The sequence below is a fragment of the Pseudonaja textilis genome, chromosome 5, assembly GCF_049901715.1.
Source record: "Pseudonaja textilis isolate UNSWEBS1 chromosome 5, rPseTex1.2, whole genome shotgun sequence".
Classification (NCBI taxonomy): Eukaryota; Metazoa; Chordata; class Lepidosauria; order Squamata; family Elapidae; genus Pseudonaja; species Pseudonaja textilis.
The window spans coordinates 75,922,517-75,931,866 of record NC_141994.1 but is presented as its reverse complement, the minus strand read 5'-3'; the positions used below and the strand labels follow the sequence as shown (position 1 = coordinate 75,931,866).

At 64.7% G+C, this 9,350-nt stretch overlaps 1 protein-coding gene across 1 annotated transcript; it reads right to left on the bottom strand.

The window, feature by feature from the left end:
* Nucleotides 1-228: 228 nt before the first annotated feature.
* On the bottom strand, nt 229-8,321 carry CHKB (choline kinase beta). The gene is given in 12 exon segments (XM_026721923.2): nt 229-1,502; nt 1,699-1,780; nt 1,994-2,047; nt 2,049-2,098; nt 3,508-3,616; nt 4,470-4,557; nt 4,665-4,723; nt 4,901-5,005; nt 5,107-5,240; nt 6,163-6,276; nt 7,031-7,139; nt 8,091-8,321. Coding segments are annotated over 12 exon segments (1,140 nt in total). The 5' UTR covers nt 8,270-8,321; the 3' UTR covers nt 229-1,445.
* Nucleotides 8,322-9,350: the final 1,029 nt, after the last annotated feature.

Below are 9,350 nucleotides of genomic sequence, written 5' to 3'. Positions count from 1 at the left end.
TTTGCAGTCCAGCCTTGGTTCTTCTCGTGTACGGAGAGGGGAGCAATTGGCTGCCCGCCTGAAGGATGCTGCTGCTGCTGCTGCTGGACCACAAATGCAAGACCCCCCCACTTTCAGGCCTCCCTCGGCCTTTTTCAAGAGGCTGAAGGGGCGAAGCCCCCCAGAATCGCCTCCAGTGGGGAGGTCCATTGTCCATTCATAAATAAAACACTCGGGCTGAAATGCAGCTTTCTACAAAGGAGCGTATTTTATTTTGTGCCGTATTCTGACCGAGAGTGCAAAGCATCCGTCCACGGCTGGATCCCTCTGCTCCAGGGAGGAGCTGCCCCGAGGACGGACAGCAGGAAACCTCATGGGGGGCATCGGAGTCCCCCACGTTGGACATCTCGTTGATTTATTAGCCCAGAATAAGATCAGCGACCCAAAACGGGAACCAAAGCCAAGTTTTCCATGCTTTCTGGAACCGAGCCCCTCCCCCCACCACCGAGGCAGGGGTGGGGGCCCCCAAGAGAGAAGCAAAAGGCTTCCAGGGTCCCACGGGGTGGCAGTGCTTCATGGGGGGGGGGGGAAGGACTTGGCGTGTAGCCCCTGCAGACATGAGCCTCCAGCTCCGGCCTGCAGAGTTTTGGAGGCAATAACCGGCCCTTGGGCGCCGGCTGGCAGCTGGCACAGCTCACCTCCCAGTGGCGACCGAGGGGCACGCGGGAGGTGCCCATGAGCCTCTGCAGCACGGCTGGGTTGGTCTTCAAGGGCAGCCCCATCTAGAGGGCGTTGCAGGCGACCAGGGTGTGAGTGACGGAAGGGAAGGCAGAGGGTGCAACTGGCGCACAGGATGAAAAGCGCAAAGACTCGTCTAGTGGCAGAAGGAAACCGCCCCCCCCCCCCAGCTGCACCCCAGTCTGGAACGGGGAAATGCGGCCCCCTCCAAGGGGGGGGGACATAGCTGGGCGACGGGGGGGGGATCATACTGTCAGGTGTGGGCAACCAGAGCCACACAAAGGGGCGAAGTTCACAGGTGCCCTGGCTGTCCGCTTGCGCTGGCAGAACCTCCACCTGGAAGGCAGCCCATGCCCGGTGGCTCCATGCAGGTGCCGGGCAGGAGAGGACGGAGCCTGGAGCCCCGAGGCAGCCCAGGCGTGAGAGGCCCCGTGCCCCATATCCCTCCCGCCTGCCAACCTGGGCTGCCCCTGAGGAAGGCATGGACCCCCACCCCCAATGCCCCCAGCCGATCCGGAAGGAGGCTGCGGCCGACCCCTCGCCCTGCAGGGCGTCATGGGAGCCCCCCCAAAACCAGGTTGGCCGAGTCCATCCAGGCCTCCAAAGGCCCCGAAGCGTCTCTTGCAGGAGGGCTGACCAGCCGCCCCACCTGTCTTGGTCCTTCGGCTCCAGCTGTGCGATATGTCAGCTCTGGTCAGGCCAGTTTATGGCCGCCGGACAGCCAGCGGTCACTCGCCCCGGGCCTTCTGCTGGAAGTAGGCCTCAAAGCGGCCCTGGGCGTATTCCTGGAAGGAGGGAATGACAGGCTGGGCAGAGAGCCCCCACCGGCCCCCTTTGCCCTGGCGAAAGGGGGCAGCCCAGCATCCTGAGACCCTCTGGGGCAGCCCCCGGCCCCTCCAGGGCGTATCGAAGTGGCCCAGAGGCTGCCTTCCCCTGCCCCGGGGGTTGGTGGGGGAGTGGGAGCCAGCCCTCGGCACTCACCAGGTAGCCAAACTCAATGGTGGAGATCTTGGCCTGCAGGATGGACCAGAGGCCCCAGAAGAAATGGGAGGCCAAGGTGAACCTGGGGGGGGGGGGAGAAAGAGTCAGCTGGGGGGGCCTCTGCCGTTCATGGCCCACAGAGGCAGCTTTTCCTAACCGGGAGCGTCTCCCAGGCGAATGAGGGGCAGACCGAAGCCCCTTGCAATGCCCCCCTCCCCTTAAAGGAAAGAGCCACAACTCTCCACCCCCAACCCAAAGAAGGGCCACCCCCTACCCCCCCACCCCCAGGACTGACCGGCTGATCTCCAGAAGCATCTTGGCCTCCAGGCGCTCCTGCTCCTCTGGTGAGGGGGTCGGCCTTCCCCCCTGCCTCCTCCAGGTAACACCGGATGAAGTGCAGCTGAGGGGGGAGACAGGTGAGGCCAGCCGCCTTCAGTTCGCCCCTGGCTGCCCCTCGGAGCCGAGCCTCCTCCTGCCTGCCCGCCACTCCTAGGCAAAGCGTCCGAGGCCCCTGGGACAGTCGAGGCGGAGATCAACCGGGGGCGGCGAGGGAGACCCCCATGGGGTTCAAGGAGGAGGAGGAGGAGGAGGTGGCGGCTTCCGCCTGGGCATGGCGAAGGCTTTCCCCGCCGGCTCCCAGCGATTCCTGAGCAGCCTCCAGCATATTTCCCCTTTGTGGAAGAGGCTCATTCGGTCCATCGATCGGCTCCACCAGCCGACATCCCCCCCCAGGGTGGAAAAGGTCCCAGAAAGGGTGCAGAGAGGAGCCACCCGGAGGGCGGAAGGGCCTGGAGGATAAAACCTAGGAGGAGCAGCGGGGGGGCAGGATCTGGTCTGGCGAACGAAGAGAGGGACCAGGGCCGACACGATCTCTGCGGGGCTGCCCCAAAGAGGAGGAGGGGGGGGCAGCCTCTTCCCCAAAGCCCCCTCAGGGCAGGCAAGAAGCAACGTAAGGAAACTGACCAGGGGGAGAACCAGCCTGGACCTAAGGAGAGGTCAACCGGTGGCCAGGCTGCCTCCAGCAATCACGGGAGGCTTTTAAAAAGAGGCTGGACAGCCATTCGTCTGACGTGATGCAGGGCCTCCTGCCTGAGCTGGGGGTTGGACTAGAAGACCTCCCAGGCCCCACCCAACTCCCGTGATGCTGTGAAACGGCCAAGCAGACCGTTGGCAGGTTACAGTCCTGGAGAGCAAGGGAACCCCCCGTGGCATTTAAAGTAAGACTCCCAGAGAAGGAAGCAAGGCCAGTCAAGAGGCCGAGTTGTAAGCTCTCTTGCCCACCTTCCACACTTGGCCGGAGAGACTCGGGGCGGAAAGGACGCCGTTTCCAAAGGGTCCCCGGAGACCAGCTCGGTCCCCCCTTCCAGGGTCATGGCTGCTGCCCGCAAAGAGGGACGGGGAGCCGGTTGGCAAGGCAGGCAGACAGGATGGGGGCTCGTTGGGGCAACGCAGGAGTCCCCACTTCCCGGCCTGCTGCCTCAAGGCTTCCGTGGCAACCGCAAGCGTGGCGTTTCTGGCCGCTAAGACAACCGTCTTTCTCCGAGGCTAGAAACGCCAGGAGGGGCAGGGAAGGAGCATCTCTGCTTTCACACACACACACACACCCCCGAGACGGCTGCCTGTGTGTGGCCGCATCCTTCAGGCCGTGGGGGTCCCCCCGCTATTCCTCCAGGGTGCCCGGGGAATAGGCTGGGGGTTGGGGCCCTGCCTTTGACTCCACAAGCCCCCAGGCCAGGGAGGGGCGGCCAAGGCCTCTCCGCCACCCGTCCTGCTGCCCCTCCCCTCCCCTCCCCTCCCCAGGGCCGTTACCTGCTGCTCGCGGCTGGGGTAGTTCTCCGGGCTGGCTTTGTAGAAGGGCCACTCGTCGTGGGCGTAGCTGTAGACCCACTCGCAGAAGTGATTGGCAATGTCGAAGCCCCTGCAGGAGGAGGAGGAGGAGGAAGGGAAGGAGGAGGAGGAGGGGGAGGAGGAGGAGAGAACGAAGAGAAAGAGGAGGAAGAGGAGGAGGAGGAGGAGAAGGAGGAGAAGGAGGAAGAGGAGCACCGGATTTGTTCAGCATATCTCTGTATTTCTCCAAACACCTCCTTATGTTACTAAGTCAGACTTACGACCGATTGCTCAGGGTCCAACCTGGGGGCTACTTACCAGCCGGATTCCGAGTTCTCGTGGCTGCCCTACGACCAAACTGTGGGCGCTGAGACATGGCTGCGTTTAAAAGACGCCTGCCGTGTCCCGCGGTCACCCGACCGCATTTCATGGCAGTTCTGCCCAAACCGGGCATTTACTGCGCCCTTTGCAAACCACGGATTCACTTAATGACCATCACAAAAATAAACTGTAGATCTGCTTTCTGATTTGTCACAACTTCCGACAGTGATGGGCAGGCTCCATGATTGTCGTAAGTCGAGGAATGCCTGAAACCCACTTTTCCAAAGTTGTCACCCACCTCCCCCCCGCTAAACCAAGCCCACCCCCAGGCAGTTTCACAGAATGGCTGGGTTCCACAGGAGCTAAAGGCTGGCCAGAGCAGCAACACGCCAGGTTCGTTTTTAGCCTTTTTGCCCAGGATTTGTGTGTGTTGTGTGTGTGTGAGAGACAGAGCATGTTACACAAACCCGGCACCGTTGGGTTGCTTTCCACCGCAATACAACGCACACGTTCCAGAAAGGGTTAGGGTTAGGGTTAGCCCCCCGCCCCCCTCCACGCCTTGATGAGCGGCACCAGGACCAGCCTGGCCTCTCCCTTCCCTCTTGCCCGGCCGCCCGGCCTACCGGTAGTTGTAGCTGCTGTACTCAAAGTCGATGAGCATCAGCCGGTCGGTGGAGGCGGCCTGGCGCCCAGCCAGGAGGAGGATGTTCCCTGGGTGGGGAGAAAGGGGGCGAGGGGGTTTGGCCGCCAGCCCAGCCGGGACCTCCGCCCAGGCCTCCGCCAGGGGGCTGCCCAGGGCCTCCGCCAGGCGCCCTCACCTTCCTGCACATCGTTGTGGCAGAAAACCACGGGGGACGGCGTGGCCTCCAGCAGCGTCCTGGGGAAGAGGGAGAGAGGGGCTGCCTTGAGCGGGGGCGGGGAGAGCGGCGTCTCCCAGCCCCCGAGCCCACCTTGCCCCCCGCAGCCCTTGCCTGACCCCGGGGGAGGTGGGGGAGGGGGATTAGAGGCTGCTGCAAAGTGGGCCGGGAGCCCGGCCAGAAGGGCGCCTGCCCACCTGAGGCTGTGCATTTCGGCCTCCAGGTCGTAGGCCTTGAGCCGGTTCAGCTTGTGCCGCTGGGCCTCCTGGGGAAAGGTGAGCTCCGAGATCTGCTTCAGGTACCTGCCAGGAAGGAGGAGGAGGAGGAGGAGGAGGAGGAGGAGGGTGAAGGAGGCTCCCGCTGCCTGGGAGTGGGGAGGCGGGTGGGAGGGGCCGGGACCCACCGCTCCATGGTCCCAAACATCCACTTGGGCTCCTTGTTGAAGGGCATCTCCATGCCATGGAAGCGGGCCATCTTCACCGCGATCTCCCCGGAGATGCTCGGCTCGGGCAGGTCCTCCGTCACCAGGCGGCGGCTCTGCGGGCGGAGACAGAGGGCAGCCCTGTGGCCATCGGCGGGGGGTGGGAGGGGGGTGGAATCGTGGTGGGGGAGCGGATGGAGAGGTGGCAGGGGGGTCACGAAGGGCTCTGGGAGACCCCTGAGCTCATGTGGAATTATAAGCCCCGCCCCCAAAGCCCCCCCCCCTCCGGCTGGGAGAGAGCAGGAGGGAGACAGCCAGGAGAGAAGGACGCGTGACACACACGCACACAAGGCACAAAGCCACAATGAGGCAGGGGCACAACCCAACGTCCCCGCTCCGACTCCTACAGCCTCGGAAGGCCCGGCTGTTTCCCCACCTCTTGGGGGTCGAGAGGGGAGGGTGGGGGATGGGGGCTGCTGGCTGCTCTGTTCCTGGACGAGGATCCCGGCTCCGTGAGGCCCCTTTGACGGCTTCCTGGGGTTTTTGCCCCTTTGGGAATTCAAAGTCACCCAGAGCTGCTCGGAGTCAGAAGGTCCAGAAAGCAACCAAATAAGGTTACAGGCAAAGCAGCGCGGCGGCTCACAGCAACTCTGGGGACTCCTTGCGGGGGGGGCTTGTGAGGGCAGCCCTGCCCCTCTCCTGAGCGCCTTAAGGCACGGACCGGCAGCCGAATCCTGGGCCCCTCCCTCCCTCCCTTTAATTCTTCACCGTTCATTAAAACGGGACTCTGGCAATCAGAAGAAGAGAGTTGGAAGGGACCTCAGAGGTCTTCTAGTCCAGCCCCCTTCTCAAGCAGGAGACCCTGTGCCATTCCAGGCAGAGGAGGAGGAGGAGGAGGAAGTAACCCCGGCAGGATCCCCCTGGGCCAGGAGAGGGCAGGCACTGGGCGGCCGTGCCAAGCCTGGTTCAGCCCCAGGTTGCAGCCTGTCCCGCCTGCCGGGGAGGGGGGTGGGGGGAGGGGCGGGCTGAGCCACCTACCGGGATGTATTCCTCCAGGCGGCCCTGCGGGAAGATGCCATACAGCCGTGGTCCCAGCGCCCGCTCGGCCAGGATGGCAAACATGACGCTCTCCAGAACCAGCGAGTCCACCCCCTGTGGGAGGGGGCAGAGGGGGAGAGGCTGAAGGGGCTGCTCCCAGGAAGCCAGCGGGATCGGGGCCATGGGTGTCCCCAGCCCTGCAGGCGGCCGGTCAAGCGGTCATCAGCCCACGGAAGGCAGCCTGGGGCAGTCCAGGGCCCAGGAGTGGCGGCTTCGGCTCCTCCCCAGCAAGGGGAGCCCAGGGCCACCGCTGCGGCTGATCAGCTGGCAGGGAGGGAGGGAGGGTGGGAGGAGATGCATCCGGAGGGGAGGGGAGGAGGAGGGGAGGCCTGCAACCCCTCGTGGCAAAGCCAGGGCGGCCCCGTCCACTTCCTTCAGTACAGGCAGTCCTCGACTTACGACCAAACTCAAGCCCAACGTTTATGGTGCTCAGGGAGAAACTTGTTCAATGAGTTTTGTCCCATTTTATGAACCCTCTTGCCAGAGTCGTTAGGTGAACCACTGCAGTCGTTAAGTGAATCCAGCTTCCCTCTGGACTTCGCTCGTCAGAAGGCCATAAAAGGGGATCACGTGACCCCGGGACACAGCCGCCGTCATAAATGTGAGTCAGCTGGCAAGCACCTCTTGATCCTGGGGAGGCTGCAACTGTCACAAGTCCCTCTTTTCGGTGGCCGTTGTAACTTTGGACGGTCACTAAGGGGACTGCTGTAAGTCGAGGACTGCCTGTGAGGCCCGGCTGGCTCTCCTGGGGCCGTGGGGGCAGGCAGGCAGGCGAGGGAGGGTTCTGGGAAGCCCGGCCGGAGCTCACCTGCAGGATGACGCCGTAGACGCGGAGCAGGACCTGGCGGGGCTCCTCCTGGACACTCGGGACGTGGTCCGGCAGGGAGCACTTGTACAGCAGGTTGCTCAGGCCGCCACTGCGGGGGAAGCAGAGGCAGACAGGTGGGACAGGCCCCCTTCCCTTCCCCTCCCGGGAAAGAGGCAGGCAGCCCCGACTTCTCCCAGGGGACGCAAACGAGGGGGCTGGACTAGAAGACCTCCGAGGCCCCTTCCAACTCTCCTGACAGGTAGTCCTCGACTTACTACAGTTTGCTTAGTGACTGTTTTCCACGCTTTGCAGCTTCCCCTCGGCCACGGGGCCCAAATCCAGACCAGCTTGCCCAGTGGCTCCTGTTTATGACGGTCGCAGCATCCTGGGGTCACGTGGTCCCCTTTTTGCGACCCTCCGACCAGCACAGCCAGTGGGGGGGCTGGATGGACTTAGCAAGTTGCTAACGTGAACAACGGCCGGGGTTCACCTTCACAGCGGTGGCAAGGAAGGTCATAAAATGGAGCAAACCTCCCTTAACAAGTGCCTCACTTAGCAGCAGAAGCCCGGGAGGGGGGGAGTGTGATCCTAAGTCGAGGACTACCTGAGTTCCACGGTGCGTGCCTGTTGCGTGTCTCCCAGAGCCCGCAGCCTTGGTGGGGGGGGGGGTCTCCCACCTTAGCCACTTCCAAGACTTTCGGACTCCAACTCCCAGAATCCCCAGCCAGCCGCGGTGGAACGGGGTCCCCGCAAGGAGCGCCTGGATGCGCCGTGGGCCGGGGGTCGCTGCGGGAGAGGTGCCCCAAGCGCTTGGGGCCAGCGGGGGCTGCTGCCCTGGGAGCCTCCGCACCGCCAGGCTCGGGGGAGCCGAGACCCCCGGGGTCAGCTGGGCGAGGGGCCACGGCGGGATCCCGGCCAGGAGGGACCGGGGCTTCTCCCGCCCCCCGCATCCCAGGGCATCCCGGCGGGCGCCCCCCACCCCCCCGCAAAGGCGCGGCTCTCCCTCCTCCCCCGGCGGCGGCGCGCCTGCGCAGGGCGGGGCGGTGACGTCATGGCTCACCTGACGGGGACGATGCCCAGCTGCTCGGGGGCGGCCAGGCGGCGCCAGGCCCCGGCCAGGAACTCCCGGCACCAGAGGAAGGCGCGCAGGCGGGTGGGCGCGGGGACGGCCGGGCAGCCGCGGGGCGAGCGGGTTGCGGCTCGGTCTCCGTCCGGCCCGTCTCCCTCGGGCGCCTCCATCGCCAGCAGCCGACCAATGGCCGTCCCGCCCCCGGGCTCCGGCCCCGAGCCCGCCTCTCTCGCGCTCCCATTGGTCCGGGCCGGCGCCGGGGGCGGAAGGCAAGCTGCGGTTCGGGCCCGGTGGAGGAGGGGCGGGGCATATAGGAGGAGGCGATCAATCGGAGGGCGTGACGTAGCTGGTCGCGGCGCCAATCCCGGAGCGGCAGACCCCGGCCAAGCTGAAAGTCGCGACACGTGTAGAGGCTGTTGTGTGAACGCGCCGCCGGAGACCGGGCGCAACTCAAACCCGCAACTGGGAGTAAGTTTCTTGGGAAAGGCGGCCTGGCCGGCCCCGCGGCCTCACTCGGGCGAAGAGAATGCGGAACAGCAGTTGTGCGTCCCCGGACGGCGGCTCTGTTCGCCTTTCTCTTCCGGTTGGGCCACCTGCGTGGGAGCCTTTTGCGGGGGGCGTGGAGCCAGCTGAGACCTGCTCGTGTCTGGGGCAGCCGGGGGGTTGGAGAAGCAGAGTCCCCCCGCCCGCCCCCCGAAAAAAGATCCGGGCCGGTCCCCCCTTGCTGTGCCGGCCTCAGAGCCCGCCTGGGTCCCCCGCGAGTCTGCTCGGCCCCGACAAGGGCGGACAGGCGCTGGCCAGAAGCTGCGCGGTGGGGATGGGGGCGTGGGGATGAACTGAGCTCCTTGGAGGGGAATTTCCCCCCGAAGATCCTCCGCTTCAAGAGAAGAGAATATTTGTAGCTCAGGGTTGAGCCGCAGGTGCTCTGAGCTGGGTGGTTTCCCGGCAGGCGCTTCATGGCCCTGCTAGGTAACATCATCAGGGCTAGAGAGGGGTTGGTCTCTGTTTATACCCCAATCAAGAACTCAAACACGCAATCAAGCAACAGACAACAGGCTAATGGAGGAACCAACAGGAAGGAAACGCTCCTGCCAACCCCAATAGGATGAGCCACCAGTATGTAAACTCCCTCCTGGCACTGGAGCTGTTCCCTAGTTGGGTCATGAAACGCCTGCAAGGGAACCACAGAGAGCACCAGGAGCCCCCCCTCCCTCGGCTTCCCCTGATCTCTGCGTGTCTTGTAGATGCCGG